The 19,186-nt window shown below is 44.0% G+C and overlaps 1 protein-coding gene across 8 annotated transcripts in view; it reads left to right on the top strand.

Moving 5' to 3' along the window:
• The window catches only part of kmt2cb (lysine (K)-specific methyltransferase 2Cb), a 154,656-nt gene that overhangs the window by 34,112 nt on the left and 101,358 nt on the right, over positions 1 to 19,186 (top strand). For all 8 annotated transcript variants that reach the window (XM_028471917.1, XM_028471918.1, XM_028471923.1 and 5 more), the window contains exon 12: positions 47 to 384. In XM_028471917.1, the coding sequence (XP_028327718.1) occupies positions 47 to 384 (338 nt within the window). The remainder of the gene's footprint in view (positions 1 to 46; positions 385 to 19,186) is intronic.

Consider the following 19,186-nt stretch of genomic DNA (forward strand, 5'->3'; position numbering starts at 1 on the left):
TAGCGGTTAGCCTTCCATGCTAACGCTGTTTTCCTGGGTCCTTCAGATGGCTCCACTTGGAGTGTGAACGTCAGAACTCCAGCCCAGTGGAGATCAACCCCAGAGAGGACTACCTCTGTTCCCACTGCAGGCCTCCTGCTCCAGCTAAGGCGCTCCAGGGCCAGGAGCCCAGCCTCGCCCCGGCCTCCGCGCACACTCACTGTGAGGCCGGCTCACCGCCGGCTCCAAAGCACAAGGATCTCCTTCCTGGCAGCACGCTAACGCCTCCTGAAATGCACAACCACCCCAAACTGGAGTTAGTCCCCGTTCCATTGCACTCAGATCCAGAGGAGGCTCCAGCTGCTTCCCAGGAGGAGAACCAGGAGGAGAACCAGGAGCTTGCAGGTGAGACCTTCCACTGTCTCCTATGTGTACAGAAAGAATAAGAATCAGAGCTGATCAACCTTTCAAACATCAGCTCAGCTGTCTTTGTATGTTTTAACTTTAGTACGTTTAATTAGTGACGATGCAGGAGCCATCCTCACTGTTATCCTTAAACTATAGTTATTCTCTCAAATAACTCCAACAGTTTTCAAACAATTTTAACAAGTTTGGTGTTAAAACTTTCAGCTAATTTTTCTCCTCTGCTATTTTTCAACTTTTTTCTAACTTTTCAACTTTTTCAACTATTTAACTTTTTAACTTTTCATTTTCCCTTCCACTTTGAGCAGATTCAACTTTAAAGGCTAATGCTAACATTGGGCTTTTGCTGACGTTATGCTAACGCTAGGCTAATGTCAATGCTAATGCTGGGCTAATGCTAACGTTTGGCCATTGCTGCTGCTTGGCTAATATAAATGTTAGGCTAATGCTAGGCTAATGCTAAAGTTAGGCTATTGGTGACTTTGGGCTATTGCTGATGCTAGGTTAATAGTAACGCTAGGCTAATACTAACTTTAGGCTATTGCTGACGCTAGGCTAATACTAACTTTAGGCTATTGCTGACGCTAGGCTAATACTAACTTTAGGCTAATGCTAACGCTAGGCTAATGTTAATGTTAGGCTAACTAGTGCAGTGCCCGTTGGAAGTATGTATTCATATAGTGGGAGGAGCTTAAGTAGAGTTGTCAATTATGGACAAATGAGTATGTGTTATAAGGTTGTATGTACATAGAGGTGTACATACTGTACTCTGTAGTGTTATAAAGGGTTTATGTGTGGGTGTAAAATAAAATAGTGTGTGTGATTTATCTGGTTTAATTCTATGAGACATGAACATGATAAATGTGTTTGTTTTTTAACTAATTTTTATATTTTTTTTGTTTGGTGTATTTTTCTGTAATGTATGTTTTTTAGAGTCATTATGTGTATTTGTCTTTTTGTGCATTTTTTGTATAATTATTGTTTTGTTGTTGCCATTATAGTGTGATTCTGAAGTCATTTTGTGTATTTTTTATGAGTGTGGTTTTGTGCATGTCAGGGACCAAACAGCAAAGGCTTGAACACAAGTGTACATTTCAAAAATACGATTGAATTTATTTACAAAAATCTTCATTTAACAAAAATGTACCAGTAAAGTAAGTCCAAACAAAACTGATGAGCTAAGGTCAACACAAAAAACACAGGAACTTAACTTCTATTAATTGAACTAATAAATGACACACATGGTGGGGTTTATATACCAGGTGGCTAGCCAACAAAGATAATTAGGGGAGAAAATTACAAACATACCAAGCTGTGAAACCTATAATTAAACTAATGGGAGCAATTTATCCAAATATAACTATAAGCATAATTAAACATTCAAATATAACTCCAACATTTCTAATTCCCTATGAAATTACTGAAACAAATGAAAGACAGCTTCTTCCCCCCAGTGGCTCCCCCAAGATGGTAGCTTCTGCTTTAACTCCGCCCTCTTTTAGCAGCCAACCTTCATGATGCCACTCTTTATTTTCTGGGTAAATCTGCAAATGAAACAAAACATGGTGAGTTTCAACTGAAAGAAATATTATTGACAAAATATTAAACATATTTGAAATAATAAACTGTGTTGTGTTTAAAAAAATAACTTAAATGGAGCCACATAGGGTGGCCTCCACACACTCATCCTGATATGGACTCTCGCTGTGGCAGCGAGAGAGATAGTCTGCGGTAACATTCCTCTTGCCTGGTACGTGATGCACTTCATAGTGGTAGGGCTGCATGGCTAAGTACCAGCAGGTAATCCGACTGTTGGCATCCTTCATTCTATGTAGCCATGTCAGGGCCTTGTGGTCGGTTTGCCTCCCAAGAAGGTAGTATTTGAGTGAATACTAGGCCCATTTGACTGCAAGGCATTCTTTTTCAATGGTGGAATACTTCCTCTCTCTTGGATACAGCTTCCTGCTTATGAAAGCCACTGGATGATGATAATTTCCAGGTCCTTGAAGCAGTACTGCTCCTAGCCCACGGTCAGAAGCATCAGTCTGTAAGATAAATAGCTTCTCAAAGTCAGGGCAACGCAAACATGTCATTGGTTAGTGCTTGCTGACTGTCCTTAAATGCTTTCTTTGTGTCCTCAGTCCAGCATAGCAGCTTTGGATGTCGTAGGCTCACCATATCTGTAAGCAGAGCAGCTCGAGCAGAGTAGTTTGGAATAAATCTCTGGTACCAACCTGACATGCCAGAGAATGACCTCAGCTCAGTTCTGGTTTGTGGCAAAGGGAAGGATTGAACTGCCTTCACCTTCTGAACTTGGGGTTTAATGACACCACCTCCGAGGACGTAGCCGAGGTACTCCACTTCTGTTTTTGCCAGCAGGCATTTGGCAGGGTTGACGGTGAGGTTTGCTTTCCTGAGACACTCAAAAACAGATTTAAGATGTTCCAAATGCTCTTCCCATGACAAACTGTAAACTACAATAGCACCAAAATATGCTGAAGCGAACTCCGACAGACCATTTAGTACCTTGTCCGTTAACCTTTGAAAGGTTGCTGCTGGTGCTCTATGCAATCCAAAGGGCGTGACTGTAAGATGGAAGAGGCCCCATGGAATCCGGAAGGCGGTGAACTCCTGGGACTGCTTAGAAAAAGGAACTTGCCAATAGCCCATCGCAAGCTCAATGGTTGTTCGGTACCGGGCCTTTCCGAGTTTGTCGAACAGCTCGTCAATACGAGGAGTTGGATTGGAATCAAATTTTAAGATGGTATTTAAGTACCTAAAGTCAATGCAAAATCTGAGGGTACCATCTTTTTTTGGTGCGAGAACAATGGGAGATGAGGTTCTGCCCCAGGTGGAGGAGTTTAGGTACCTCGGGGTCTTGTTCACGAGTGAGGGAAGGATGGAGCGAGAGATCGACAGGCGGATTGGTGCGGCGTCTGCAGTGATGCGGAGTCTGCACCAGTCCGTCATTGTAAAAAGGGAGCTGAGCCAAAAAGCGAAGCTCTCTATTTACAGGTCGGTCTACGTTCCAACCCTCACCTATGGTCATGAACTTTGGGTCATGACCGAAAGAACAAGATCACGGGTACAAGCGGCCGAAATGAGTTTCCTCCGTAGGGTGGCTGGGCTCTCCCTTAGAGATAGGGTGAGAAGCTCAGTCATTCGGGAGGGGCTCAAAGTAGAGTCGCTGCTCCTCCGCATCGAGAAGAGCCAGATGAGGTGGCTCGGGCACCTAATTAGGATGCCCCCTGAACGCCTCCCTAGTGAGGCGTTCAGGGCATGTCCCTCCGGAAGGAGGCCCCGGGGAAGACCCAGGACACGCTGGAGAGACTATGTCTCTCGGCTGGCCTGGGAACGTCTCGGGGTCCCCCCGGAAGAGCTGGAGGAAGTGGCCGGGGAGAGGGAAGTCTGGGCCTCCCTACTGAGGATGCTTCCCCCGCGACCCGGAAACGGCTAAGCGGGAGAAGATGGATGGATGGATGGATGGAGAACAATGGGGTTACACCACTCACTCTGAGAGACCTCAATGATTCCCAAGGGACAGCATCAGATCAATCTTTCCAAAGTGGACCAAACAACTGTTCAGGAATTCTATAACTCGTAGGCCTGACGACAGCGACCTCCTTTATTGCGATGTGATGCTGCATGACATCAGAGTGACCTGGGTTAGCTTGGAAGACATCAGGTGTTCACAATGCCCTCACCTGTAATTGCTGAATTCCATACAAATGTCTAAAATCTGCTGATGAGGAACGCTCCTCTGGCAGTATTGTTCTTCCACTTCTTCATCTGCTACATTCCTGATGAGTAGAACACTGGAAGACTCTGCTGGCCTAGGCACCCACTCCTTTAGCAGGTTGACGACGGCGACTTGGGATTGATAGGTTGTAGGACCCAACGTTTTAATGACTTCATAGGGCCCTTGCCATTTGGCCATGAGTTTTCTCTCCTTGGTTGGCAACATCACAAGAACTCTTTGGCCAGACTCAAACCCTCTTTCCCGAGCTTTGACATCATACCAAATCCTCTGCCGACACTGTGCCGTTACCATGAATGTGCTAGAGCAGTCATCTTCTCCAACTTCTCCCTCATCTGGAGAACATATGAAACAACATTAACAGGTTCTTTGCCAGCATTGTCTCTTTCCCAGATTTCCTTCATCAGTGTTAAAGGGCCCCTGACCTCATGACCGTAAAGAAGTTCAAAAGGTGAAAAGACAGTTGAAGCTTGTGGAACTTCTCTGTACGCGAACATGAGGTTGGGGAGCCAACAAAATGTTAATTAACATATTTTAAATCATAGACTGTGTTGTGTTTTTGTTGTCGTTTGGTGTGTGTGTGCGTGTGTTTGACTCGCTACTCCGTGGCTCACACACACGCTTTAGCTGTGCACATACACACACATCAGTGTCTCACATCAGGTCCAATCAGTGAGACTTGAGAGCTTTGCTAGTTTATCAGTGTGAGTGCGGCTGCTCAGATGCCCCTCCCCCCTCTCCGGTCTAAACTAGAACTCCGGTCTGGCCGCACACGTGACTCTAGCTCAGGTGAGGAGCTGTGCAGTGATATAGATATAGATAGTGACCAAATTACTCCAGAATAATGGATGCACAAACTTGGGGTATTTGGAAGCTATTGAAAAAGTTTCAGGTTGAACAGGCACCGTGTCGGGGAGATATTCGCTCCAGACACACACACACAGACCTTTCTTGCTTTTATTGGTACTAGTACCGTCGGAAGTATACATTCATGTGGGAGCATAAGGGGTATAATTGCAGGTGCAAAATGTAGGTGCAATTTTCCTGGTTTAATTCTATAGGACATGTGCTTGATAAATGTTTGTTGTTTTTTTTTTTTTACTCACTTTTATATTTTTTTGTTTGGTGTATTTTTCTGTAATGTATATTTTTTGGAGTCATGTGTATTTTTGTATCTTTCTGTTGTGTTTTTGTGCATTTTTTGTATAATTATTGTTTTTGTTGCCATTGTAGTGTGATTCAGGAGTCATTTTGTGTATTTTTTGTGTAAATATTTAGTTTTGTGTATTTTTTGTGTAAATATTTAGTTTTGTGTATTTTGAGCCATTTTCCTAATTTTGTTGTATTTTTATTTTTCTGTAATGTATGTTTTTGAAGTAATCATTATGTGTAATTTTTATCTTTCAGTTGTCTTTTTGTACATTTTTTGTATAATTATTGTTTTTTGTTGCCATTGTAGTGTGACAGGAGTAAGTTTTTCTTTAAATATTTTTTAGTTTTTTGTTTTATTTTACTCATTTAGTATATTTTTATTATAAATTGTGTGTGTGTGTGTGTGTGTGTGTGTGTGTGTGTGTGTGTGTGTGTGTGTGTGTACATCCATCTAGTACAGTTCCCGTTGGAAGTATGCATTCATGTGGGAGCATAAGTACAGTTGTCAATTATGGCCAAATGACAATATATTTGAAGGTTGGATGTACAAAGAGGTGTACATACTCTGTACTCTGTAGTGTTATAAAAAGTGCAAAGTAAAATAGCGTGTGCGAGATCCCTGGTTTATTTTATGGGACATGTGCATGATAAATGTATTTGTTGTTTTTTTATACTAATTTTTATTATTTTTTGTTTGATGTATTTTTCTGTAATGTATGTTTTTGGAATCATTATGTGTATTTTTGTATCTTTCTGTTGTCTTTTTGTGTATAATTATTGTTTTTTGTTGCCATTGTAGTGTGACTCTGGAATCATTTTGTGTATTTTTGTATCTTTTTTAGTGTAGTTTTGTCCATTTCTATTGTTATTTTGTGTATTTTTGTATAAATATTTAGTTTTGTGTATTTTTAGTCGTTTTCATGTGTTTGTTGTTGTTTGGTGTATTTTTCTGTAATGTATGTTTTTTGGCATCATTTTGTGTTTTTGGAGCATTTTTGTATATTTTTATGCATTTCTGTTGTCATTTTGTGTACTTTATGTATAAATATGGTTTAGTTTATTGTTTTATTTTACTCATTTAGTATATTTTTATTATAAATACTGTGTGTGTGTGTGTGTGTGTGTGTGTGTGTGTGTGTGTGTATATATACAGTGAGGCAAAAAAGTATTTAGTCAGCCACCAATTGTGCAAGTTCTCCCACTTAAAATGATGACAGAGGTCTGTAATTTCCATCATAGGTTCACTTCAACTGTGAGAGACAGAATGTGAAAAAAAATCCAGGAATTCACATTGTAGGATTTTTAAAGAATTTATTTGTAAATTATGGTGGAAAATAAGTATTTGGTCAATAACAAAAATTCAACTCAATACTTTGTAATATAACCTTTGTTGGCAATAACAGAGGTCAAACGATTACTATAGGTCTTTACCAGGTTTGCACACACAGTAGCTGGTATTTTGGCCCATTCCTCCATGCAGATCTTCTCGAGAGCAGTGATGTTTTAGGGCTGTCGCCGAGCAACACGGACTTTCAACTCCCTCCACAGATTTTCTATGGGGTTGAGGTCTGGAGACTGGCTAGGCCACTCCAGGACTTTCAAATGCTTCTTACGGAGCCACTCCTTTGTTGGCCGGGCGGTGTGTTTGGGATCATTGTCATGCTGGAAGACCCAGCCACGTTTCATCTTCAAAGCTCTCACTTATGGAAGGAGGTTTTGGCTCAAAATCTCACGATACATGGCCCCATTCATTCTTTCCTTAACACGGATCAGTCGTCCTGTCCCCTTAGCAGAAAAACAGCCCCAAAGCATGATATTTCCACCCCCATGCTTCACAGTAGGTATGGTGTTCTTGGGATGCAACTCAGTATTCTTCTTCCTCCAAACACGACGAGTTGAGTTTATACCAAAAAGTTCTATTTTGGTTTCATCTGACCACATGACATTCTCCCAATCCTCTGCTGTATCATCCATGTGCTCTCTGGCAAACTTCAGACGGGCCTGGACATGCACTGGCTTAAGCAGGGGGACACGTCTGGCACTGCAGGATTTGATTCCCTGTCGGCGTAGTGTGTTACTGATGGTAACCTTTGTTACTTTAGTCCCAGCTCTCTGCAGGTCATTCACCAGGTCCCCCCGTGTGGTTCTGGGATTTTTGCTCACCGTTCTCATGATCATTTTGACCCCACGGGATGAGATCTTGCGTGGAGCCCCAGATCGAGGGAGATTATCAGTGTCTTGTATGTCTTCCATTTTCTAATAATTGCTCCCACAGTTGATTTTTTCACACCAAGCTGTTTACCTATTGTAGATTCACTCTTCCCAGTCTGGTGCAGGTCTACAATTCTTTTCCTGGTGTCCTTCGACAGCTCTTTGGTCTTGGCCATAGTGGAGTTTGGAGTCTGACTGTTTGAGGTTGTGGACAGGTGTGTTTTATACTGATAACCAGTTAAAACAGGTGCCATTAATACAGGTAACGAGTGGAGGACAGAAGAGCTTCTTAAAGAAGAAGTTACAGGTCTGTGAGAGCCAGAGATCTTTCTTGTTTGAAGTGACCAAATACTTATTTTCAACCATATTTTACAAATAAATTCTTTAAAATTCCTACAATGTGAATTCCTGGATTTTTTTTTCACATTCTGTCTCTCACAGTTGAAGTGAACCTATGATGAAAATTACAGACCTCTGTCATCATTTTAAGTGGGAGAACTTGCACAATTGGTGGCTGACTAAATACTTTTTTGCCCCACTGTATATATATATATATATATATATATATATATATATATATATATATATATACATACATCTCCTCCGTGCGTTATCTTCACACACGCGCGTCTTGCTAAGAGAGACACGGAAGTACCTCGAAAAATAAACGTTTTGTAACACCAAAGTCGCAACTTTCTCTAAACGGCTCTGTGTGCTCCGCATCAGCCATGTGTGTGTATGTGTGTTTACATTGTAGCTGCTAGCATCTTTTTTAGCACATAGAATGATATAAGAACACTCACCCTTGCACAGAACAAACAATAATCATAGTAGAGCTGTGTTGTGGACCCATCCGCTCACAAAAACGTTACATTCCTCTGTCTGAATAACCAGATAGTTTGTGATAAGGTCGAGTAACGACCGTCAGCACAGCCGCCGCCCACAGTTATGGAGACGAAGGAGGAAGTGAAGTCCGTGACCCGAGATTTAAAGGAAGTTTGGAATCACGGGAATAATATTAGATAACATGAAATATTAACTTAAATGACTTTTAGCGGTACAAAAACGTTTTTAATATTGACCTTTTTTTTTTTAACCCAAACAAACTGCGACACAGTGACGTCATGAACCGGAAGTAGCGCGCTCAATATCGCGCTCTTTCCGAGGGAGCCGTAATTATAAAATTAACTTTTTGACCGTTTTGCTACATGAGTAAAAAAAGAAAACAACAAACACATTTATCATATTCATGTCTCATAGAATTAAACCAGATAAATCACACACACTTTTATTTTACACCCACACATAAACCCTTTATAACACTACAGAGTACAGAGTATGTACACCTCTATGTACATACAACCTGTCAAACACATACTCATTCGGACATTATTGACCGCTCTACTTAAGCTCCCACTATATGAATGCATACTTCCGGCAGGCACTGTACTAGTAAGCAATAAAAAAACTAATAAATTAAGTTGGAATAAACTCAGGATTACAAATCCACTGTTTTTCAAAAAAAAAAAAAAAATTTGACAATAATGCTTTTTCTCCAACATAATAAACCATAGAGGACATTACCACCACCATACTGATACTAACCTGGTATTCGCACACATAAATCTGGATGATGTCACAGGTGTTTTATGAGGTTGGATGTGTCCCCTCCTTTAGCTCCTATAGCTGGTGACAGCGCCTGCACAGTAGATCTCCTATTGCTTTACTGTCTCTCCCCTCCTTTAGCTCCTATAGCTGGTGACAGCGCCTGCACAGTAGATCTCCTATTGCTTTACTGTCTCTCCCCTCCTTTAGCTCCTATAGCTGGTGACAGCGCCTGCACAGTAGATCTCCTATTGCTTTACTGTCTCTGCCTCGTTTAAAGACAAAATTGTTCCAAATGGCACTTTTGGAGTTTGTTTCTTGGGCAACTTTAGTGATGCCACTGACGACGACGACGCTGCGGCAGACTCACCACTTGGGGTCTCGTGTTTGTAGCCATGCGCGCTTCTGGGTGAGACAGAACTTGTTTGTTTTGAAGCAAGTTTCTATCAAAGCAGAGCTGTCTTCAGGTCCTTCATGCCGGTGTAGAAACACACGAACAGCCAATCAGCTAATAGATGGGCGGACCCAGCCTATCATATCCCCGTACGTCATCAGTAACAGGCAAACAGCCAATCATTCAGCAGCTGTGGAGTTCAGTTGTAATGTTGGTTTGTTTACAAGTGAGTAGCGTACAGTGAGTTTAGACTGTGCAGTGAGAGGAGGAGAGTAGAGACAGCCGCTATGTAGTGGAAACTGGTAATAGTATCATAATCTACGGTAGTACCGTCGTGTAGAATTTCAGTATAGTAGGAACCATTAGGTCTACCTGCCCATAACAAGTAGTTATAAGCATCTAGAGACTTAATGCTTTTCTTTCATATATACACTGGGTTTTTCTATCTGATATGTATAAATGTCTGGCCATTGAACATCGGGCCAGGAGCGTACATCGGATGACCACTTGTTTTCAAGAATGCTGCATGTGTCCCACAATCATTCACCAGTACTTAAAGTTAGTGCCTAAGGTGACAAGCTTCCTACATACTACCAACTATTTTCAAACCTTAACAGCGGTTCATTCATTGCCATTTTTCGAGCGTCAAATTTTTAAACAACTGATAGTGAATATAAATAACTGATATGTGACATTGGATGCACATGGTTTCTGCACCTAGTATGCATGCGCACGTCAGTCACGTGTCGTGTTTGTTCACATTGAAATCCATGTACTTTATAAAGAACCCTTTCTGTCTGAGCTCACACTGTGTGTGTGTGTGTGTGTGTGTGTGTGTGTGTGTGTGTGTGTGTGTGTGTGTGTGTGTGTGTGTGTGTGTGTGTGTGTGTGTGTGTGTGTGTGTGTGTGTGTGTGTGTGTGTGTGTGTGTGTGTGTTCTAATGAAGAGACTAGTGTTCTTTAGTTTTATATGTAGTGTGTGTGTGTGTAGATGAGGAGTCCCCCTCCCCCCTCCCTGTGAGGCTCACACACACTGACAGACTCACGTCAGACTGACCTCACCCCCCACCACCCATACCCACCCCACACACACGCTCTGTGCTATAGCCAATAGCTAACCACCCACCCCCCAATCTCCATAATTGACTTTCTGGCACAGGCACCGGATGAGCACCTGCAATGGCACAGTGTTGTCGTGGTAACCCCCGTCCCTGGCAGGGATGCTGTGCGTGTGCATAAGTGTGTGTGTCTGTACCTCAAATATCTCTGCGGATCAGGATCAAACTGATCTGATAGTTTCAACATGGCTGCTGCTTGGTTCAAGTGTGCAACATCGGATTTGTTTGGACTGCAATGATGTCGTTAAGAAATTATTTCATAAATGCTTTACAAATTTTGTTAGAGTCCTACCTGTACAGTGATGATGTCATCAGTCCTCTATCTACAGTGATGAGGTACTTACGTTCAAATAGTGTGATATATATATATATATGTTTTTCCTCATTGTGACGCATTTATTGAGTCATGTGACAGAAAATCAGGAGGAATTTATAGGCATGAAATTAAGGTCAGTAATGTAGCTTTTAAAATGTGCACATTGCAGAGTTTAAAGATGAAGGGACAATTACAAAATGTGTATAAATAGAACAGTTGATATGTGAAAGATATTTATTGAATAGATAAATATGAGTTTAAAAAAAAGAAACAAAGAGCAAGTGTAGAAATTAAGCAGTTTTAGTCGTCTTGGCGGTATCCAAGCTTTGATACCGTCAAACCTCTTCCCAGCAGTGGAAGAAAAAGGATTGATTCAATAGTGGATGCTTGTGCTTCAAGCCTGTCTTAATGTGTTCCCTCTCTGCTCCGATCACAGCAGTCACTGACAGCTAAAGCGCAACATTATTATTATTGTTTTTTTTGCAGCCAGCACTCACTCAGAGCGAGAGTTACGTATGTATGAATCCTGGATGACCGCCAGGGGTAGTGCTTAAAGCACTGGATTTTCCTTCTCGCGCATGCGCAGGTCGAGTAATTATATCCGCAAAGTCACCTGTAACCCTTGGATGACCCAGAGAGTCTATATCTACAGATGTCATCAGGTGATCTGTTCCCGCCAAAATCTTCTTGTGAGGACACAAGGATCCTGAGTCGAGTTTAGATCAGGCCCAAAAAATTCAGCCCGACCCAACCCAAGGCATAGAGCCCGACCCATTAACTTAAATTGTAGGCCGGAGCCCGAAGCAAACCCGACGTAAATTATTATTTGATTGAACGTGTTGCAACCGTTAGATTCTTAGCACGGTGCCTCGCACAGTGAGAGGGGAGAGGGGGGGAGGGGGGAGGCCCGGACACTCACCGCAGCCCAAAAGGTATTTTAATGACGTGACTCGAGCCGTTATCACAGTTTTACAGGCTTTAATGGAGGTCATAGTAACACCAAAAATAAACAATCAAGCACACAAAGAACCACCTTACACCGTCATACACTCACTACCGTGGGAACACAATTGTTCACTCTTTTCCCGCCCTTTCCCCAGCCTCCCAGCCAATCAACACTCAGAACACATGTAAACAAAGACACACATTGGCAGAGAAAGCTGCAGTAACCATGATGCCTTCATGACCATGGGAAATCTCAGCATCAGTTAACCACTGAATACACACAGTGGAACGTAACCAGAACATAGAACCCAGTCCGTTACAGTATGCAGACCAGACCAAGTGGTCTATGTGTGGAGCACAGACCTGACTGAAGAACCAATCATATTTATTCCCTGAGCTCTAGCAGCAAATGAGGAATGAGCAAAATCAGCAAATAATCATTAGTGAATGTGAACGCTGAACAACTAAACACAACACAACGCTATCAATATACCGTCACACTACCAGCAGAAATCACTATAGTAAAAAAAAAAAAAACGAATAAATGAAGCCCGGCCCGACAGTTGGGCGGGAAAATGAGGCCCGAACTCGGGTCGGGCGCGGACCAAGAATTTAAACTCTAATCCTGAGTGACAGGATGCTCTGGCGGTCATCCAGGATTCATAGAACCGTAGTTACATACGTTACTGACCGCCAGAGGCGGTGCTTAAAGCATTGGATGACTTATACCAGTAAGGTCACAAAAGAATCCTCATCTACTCAAGGCCCGAAGCTGTGGACAGCATGGCCATTGCCATAGGCTGGACACCACGAACGTTTACCCTGTAGAAACTTCCAAAGGTGCATGATGACGACCAGGTAGCTGCAGCACAGATATCCTGCAGGAGAACGCCACTCAAGGCGGCCCATGACACTGCCATGCCTCTAGTAGAATGGCACTTTATGCCCTGAGGCACTGGGATGCTCAGTGCACTATAGGCATACTGAATGACCTCCATCACCCAGTGAGAGAGTCTCTGTTTAGAAAGTGCGGTCCCCCTTGTACCGCACAGGGCACAACAGTGTTGATGATTCGCCCTTCCCCCTAGAGGAGCCAGGGGGACTGAAGGCAGCCAACTCGATAGGCTGGTTCACAGGATGAGGGGGCAACCGCTTGTTCAAAAATGAAGGATTTGGCCTGAGACTCAACCCAAAGCCATCAGCCTCCAAGCGCAGACATGCCTGGCTAACTGACAGAGTATGCAGCTCCCCCACACGTTTTGTTGTTGCCACAGCAAAAAGAAAGGCTGTCTTGAGAGACAGCCACTTTATTTATTTTTTTTTTTTTTTTTTCCTTTGTCTGCACATGCTGTCAAAGGTCAACACTGTAAGACGTGCAATCATTATGAGACAGCAATGCATGTTTTGTTATTGCAATTAAATTAATTGATTTATTTTATTGCTTAATTGTGACCATCACTAGCCCTCCCTAAGGAAGGGTAAGAAACACTTTTTTATTGGGAGAATATAAAAAGGGAGAGCAGTGTTACACTGAGGTGGGGGGGAGGTTAAGCAGGGAGGAGAGACTCAAGGCAGGAAATAGAAAGGGTGGGGAAGAATAGATAATTTTAAAGTGAGAGTGAGATGTGACGTTGTAGTAGAACATATTGTGCTTATTATGTTGTGTAATTAATCCAGTCTGGTGACCAGTGTGAAGCTTAGGTATAATGGTGGTGTCTGTGGACAGAGAGAAGGAGTGAGTGGTAGTACCTAAAACAGGTATTTAGGATCACCGTGTCTAAAGTTTAGCCCAGTACCAGTTTTATCCCACATCCCAAGGCGTGCCAGTGCATCGTAGACCAGTGTATGTGCAAAAACCGCTACTGCAAACCCAGGAGACACCCCGGGCCCGCAAATGCAGCCAGGCCAGCAGAAAGAGTGGGGGCCAAGGAGCCCCAGGCCGCCCCCAGATGCCCCCGAAATCCCAGTCCGAGAAGCAGCCACCGCCCCCACACACACACACACACACATCCGAGAGAGCCCCAATTAGCCAAGCACCCAGCGCATCCCGCCACCCACCTGTTAGCGTAAAGCGACCTGCTGAATGGTGCTCGACAGTTTAAAATCATGTGAGCAGCTGCCATATCGTAGGATGTCAAAAAGTGGGTCCTCAACTATAGGGGCCACAAGAACAGCTTCAGATGACCTGGTTGCATGTGCCATATGCGTACGGTGACTTGAGACAGGAGATTTTTCCTTTCTGGAAGACACTACGGTGTTCCCTGCAGGAGTTTTAGCAACAGCGGGAACCATGATCTTCCTGGCCAGCATGGGGCAATCAGAAGCAGGTGTAGACCACCCTGTTGGACTCTGTGAAGCGTTGCTGGTATGAGGGGGAGTGGAGGAAATGTATAAAGTAGGCCGTTTGGCCAGGTATGCGCCAGGGCGTCCTGCCCGAGCGGGCTAGGTCCACTGCTGCTCTGCCAAATGTGGCCCATATCACACCACCACCTCTGGGGGAGGTCTCCACTCCCCGGAAGGAGGTTTCTGTTGGGAGAGGAGATCCGCGGCAGTGTTCCTGAGACCAGGAACATGCATTGCCCGGAGGCTCAGGAAGTTGGGGTAAACCCTCATGAGGAGCCGGTGTGCCACCCACAGACACGTCAGAGATCTGGTGCCGCCCTGGTTGATGTGGTACACAGCTGAGGTATTGTCTGACCAGATGAGAACATGCTGATCTTTTAAAATAGGGAGAAAGTGCCTGAGCGCTAGGATTACAGCCTGAAGTTCCAACACATTTATGTGCTGCTGCTTCTGCTGGGCACTCCACAGGGCCCTGACAGTCCTGGACTGCCACACTGCGCCCCAACCCACAAGAGAGGCGTCCGTCTCGACAACCTCCCAGCGGGAGGCTACCCTCCCCAAGGGTACACCCGGCATTAAGTATTCTCTCTCCCTCCAGGGTCGGAGGGTAAGGAGACACTGGGCAGACACCCTGACCACCTTGTGCCGGTGGCAGCTGTAGTCCAAATGCAAGCTGTTCATCCATACCTCAAAGGGGCGCAGTGTTAGAAGCCCCAGTGGTACGATCATGGATTCCGAGGCCAACATGCCATGCTGGAAATGCAGTAGAAGGCTTAGGATGGCGGAGACTCGCTCTGGAGAGAGGGAGGCCCGCATTACTGATGAATCCAGCACAAGCCCTAAGTACCTCACTACCTGGCTGGGTATGAGGTTGCTCTTGGCATAATTTACCTTGAGGCCTAGATTGCCCACGTGACTGAGAAGAGCAGCATTGTCCCTCAATTCCTTGCTTCCGAGTCGGGGAAATGACTAGCCAGTCATCCAGATAGGGGAGTATTGAAACTCCGCTGGCCTGTAACGGCGACAGAGCAGCTGTCACACACCAGGTAAATATTCAAGGGGCCAGGGATAGACTAAACGGCAGAAGCTTGAACTGATAAACCTCGTTCATGAACATGAAATTAAGGAACGTCTGTGATGAGGGGCCTTGGGAACATGAAAGTATGCACCTTTCAGATCCATCGTCACCAACCAGTCTCCTGCTGAGACAGTCTGAAGGACATCTGCTACATTCAGCATATGGAAGGGGAGAACTTTGAGAAACCGGTTCAACCCCCTCACGTCAAGGATCGGGTGAAATCCACCCTCCTTTTTGGGTACAAGAAAATAAGTGGAGTAAAACTCGATGAGGCAAGCCTCAGTTAGAGGGCCGGTGTCGGAATTGTAACGTGTAACCTCTGGATAGCGTGGGCACTACCCAAGGTTCTGCTCTTCCCAGCAGAGGTGCTGGTCGTGGGAAAGGAGTCCGACGATCGGCCCCTGAGGCTCAGGTTTTGCCTCCCTTGCCCCTTGGGGCCCTGGGGGTGCGGCGAATTGGTCCAGAACCCCTAGGCATCTGAGCAGATGGACATGTGGCTGCACGGCTATGCCGATTACCTGGCATTGTGACCTGCAGGCCCCTGGACTGCCCAGACGGGCGAGCAGTCGGCCGTGGGTAAGGGTGACCCGCACCCAATCCTGCCAAATGTCCCTGCCTAGGAGGAGCATGGGGAATCTGACATAAACTGGCAAACTGCTTCCTTACTTGGCCAACCTGTGCAATACGCTCCAAGGCCTGCAATGTCGCTGGGCCAGAGGTCTGGCCCAGCACAAACGGAAAAGAATGCAGTGTTCTGCGACATGGCTCGGATAAAGGGGACTGTGCCAGCCAGACCTGGTTACGTGTCAGTGTTATTGTCGACATTAGCCTGCCCAGCTCCCTGGTCATAACTGCGAATGTCTGCAATGAGGCATTGCCGAGGGACTGGGCCAAGGTACTCACTAAAGACGGTACTATGTGTGACAGAGAATTATCTAGACATCCCATAGGTGCAGCAATGTTAAAACTGCGAGTTTGAAGATCGTCAGTCAATCTGCACTGAGGTCGGGGGCAGCGTGCCATAGCTGCCAGCATCATGCATAGCTGCCAGACCCCTGCCATTGCTTGTGTGATGGGAGAGAACCCTCGAGTCAGGCCAGCATTTGCAGAGCTCCAAGATGTATGGATCAGAGGCACCACAAAGGCCGTGGTGTTGGGGGCCTGCCTGAAAAAAACAAAACGTAAAGCTCCACACTACATGAGTGAGTAAGTAAATTAAAGTATTATCTAAAATTCAGCTGTCTTTTTAAAAAAAACAAAAATCATTGTTTACCTTCGAACAGAGTGGTCAGAGCTTAGCTTCCATGCGCGGAACCACAGAGAATCTGTAGTTTACCAGATGGAGTATTGAACGGGTTGAGTTCAATACCGACTCTAGTGAAACGGCGCTTAGTTATATGGTTTAAACAATGGGAAACTTGTCTGTAAAAGACTCACCAGTGGCTGATGGTTTCAAATGATCTATTCAGAGAGCACTATGTTTGAGAAACTAACGATGGCATGGCACCGGAGGAAGTGGAGTCTGGTACAGAGATGGAGACTTAAAGGAAGTTTGGGATCGCGGGGATAATTTTAAATAACCATAAAAAATTGAACTTAAATAACTTTTAGCTGTACAAAAATGTTTTTTAATGTTTTTATATTGACCTTTTATAAACCCAAACAAACTGCGACACAGTGACGTCATACGACCCGTAAACCGGCAGTAGCGCGCTCAATACCGAGAGGGAGCTGTAATCTTAAAATTAAAATGAACGTTTTGCAACACCAAATTACTCCAAAATGACAGTTGCACACACTCGGGGTATTTGGAAGCCGTTGACTAAGTTTCAGGTCAGTATCTACCACTGTTAAGAGCAATTGTCGTTAGCGGTATAAATGGATTTTCTTTCCTAAATAAAATAGCCGTCCCTCTTGTTTTATCATCATACTTTCAGCTAAATACTGTATTTGCCTTATCCGTGTTTTTTTTTTAGTGTTTTTTGTTCATTCAAACAAAGATGCATTTCTTGGAGATACATCACATCAGTGCCAGCTGGGAGGAAATTCAATTTTCAAGTCACTTCCTGACATGCATGTGGTTGCCAGGACCCGTTCGTCGCTGCTTGCAGCTTTAATTATTATTATGACCTTTCTGTAATAATAATAATAATTATTATTTATTTATTATAATGACCTTTCTGTGGGTGTCAGTGAAAAGCTGTTGATCTCTAGATGTTTCCTGTGTTCTTCAGAAGCCTCAGTGGGAGCTCAGATGGTTTGTGAACCTACTGACCAACATGCAGCTGACTTTAAAGCAGGCTTGAACACAGTTCTATTAAAGCAGTCTGACATTGAACATTGTTGAGAATGTTTGTGACTTTAAAAAAGATAAAGTACACGTAGTGATGACCAGCAGCATAAAAACACTGCGTCACTATTGATCTGATTATTCACACATTCTAACTGTACACATGTGCTAAAAAACAATAGAAACATTCGGAGAACAAACATTAAATGATGGTGCATTAAAACTTTAGGCTTCTCCTCTCACTCTGGACAGCACGTGTGAGTAAATTCAACACTGTGTTCCATGTACTTAGGATGCCCAGTGGTCTGCAGTGTTTTATATTTCATGTATACATGTATATCTAATATAACCTGATTCACTTTTGGTCGGTGCTAAAACAACCTTTTTCTTATTGTTATGTTCAATGTGTTGTTTCTGAGGGTGTTTCACATTATGGAGGAGAAGCTCCCCCTAGTGGACATTTACATTATTATTATTAAAGCGCTATGCTCAGTAGGGCTGTACCATTGATTAGTTCAAAGTGACCTGATGACTCAATCCCTGTACACATACAACACACCAGTGTTCAATGTGTGTGAGACTTAACACAGGGGTTCTCAACCTTGGGGGCAGGAGACACTGAGAGGGGGTCCTCAGATGCCTTCCAGAAACTAACAATATTTTTTGGACATTTTCAATCAATCAATCTTTATTTGTATAGCGCCAAATCATAACCAATGGTATCTCAAGGCACTTTACAGTAGAGCAGTCTTAAGGACGGACTCTTCATTTTATGGATACACACATATGCATATATACGTATATACACATACATATGTATCCCACACCCAACATGAATTCATCATGGCGGCAAGGAAAACCTTCTGTTAAGCAGCAGGAACCTTGTGTGGATCCCATTCCTATGATGAACAGCCATCCACGTTATGCTGTGTTGGGTGTGTGCAGAGGAAAGGGTGGAGACAGAGTTGTTGAGACTCTGTAACTCCACACTGAGGATCCCACGGACCTGCAAGACAAAAGCCAGAAGGAGTACAGGAGCAAACACACAAGGGAAGAATCAGACATAGAGGGAGTGTTTGAAAGAGGAATGGGACCCTCTCCGGTCCCTCTCTAACCTAAATGACCTCTCTCTTAACGCCCTCTCCAACCTCTCTCCAACCGAGCATGCCAGACCCCCCCCCGGCAGTCTATGCCTATTGCATCTTAATTATGAGCTATGAGCTGGTTCCTAACTAAAAGCTTTACCAAAGAGGAATGTTTTGAGCCTAACCTTAAAGGTAGAGAGGGTGTCTGCCCCCCGAACCGTGGTTGGTAGATGGTTCCAGAGAAGTGGGGCCTGATAACTGAAAGCTCTTCCTCCTATACTACTTTTAGAGACAAATGGAACAACGAGTAGTCCAGCATTTTGAGAGCGTAGTGTTCTGGGGGGATTGTATGGCACTACAAGCTCCTTGAGATAGACTGGTGCCTGTCCATTCAGGGCTTTATAAGTGAGAAGAAGAATCTTGAATTCTATTCTATATTTTATGGGAAGCCAATGCAGAGAGGCTAATACAGGAGTAATGTGATCTCTTCT

This window comes from Gouania willdenowi, chromosome 17 (assembly GCF_900634775.1).
Source record: "Gouania willdenowi chromosome 17, fGouWil2.1, whole genome shotgun sequence".
Lineage (NCBI taxonomy): Eukaryota > Metazoa > Chordata > Actinopteri > Blenniiformes > Gobiesocidae > Gouania > Gouania willdenowi.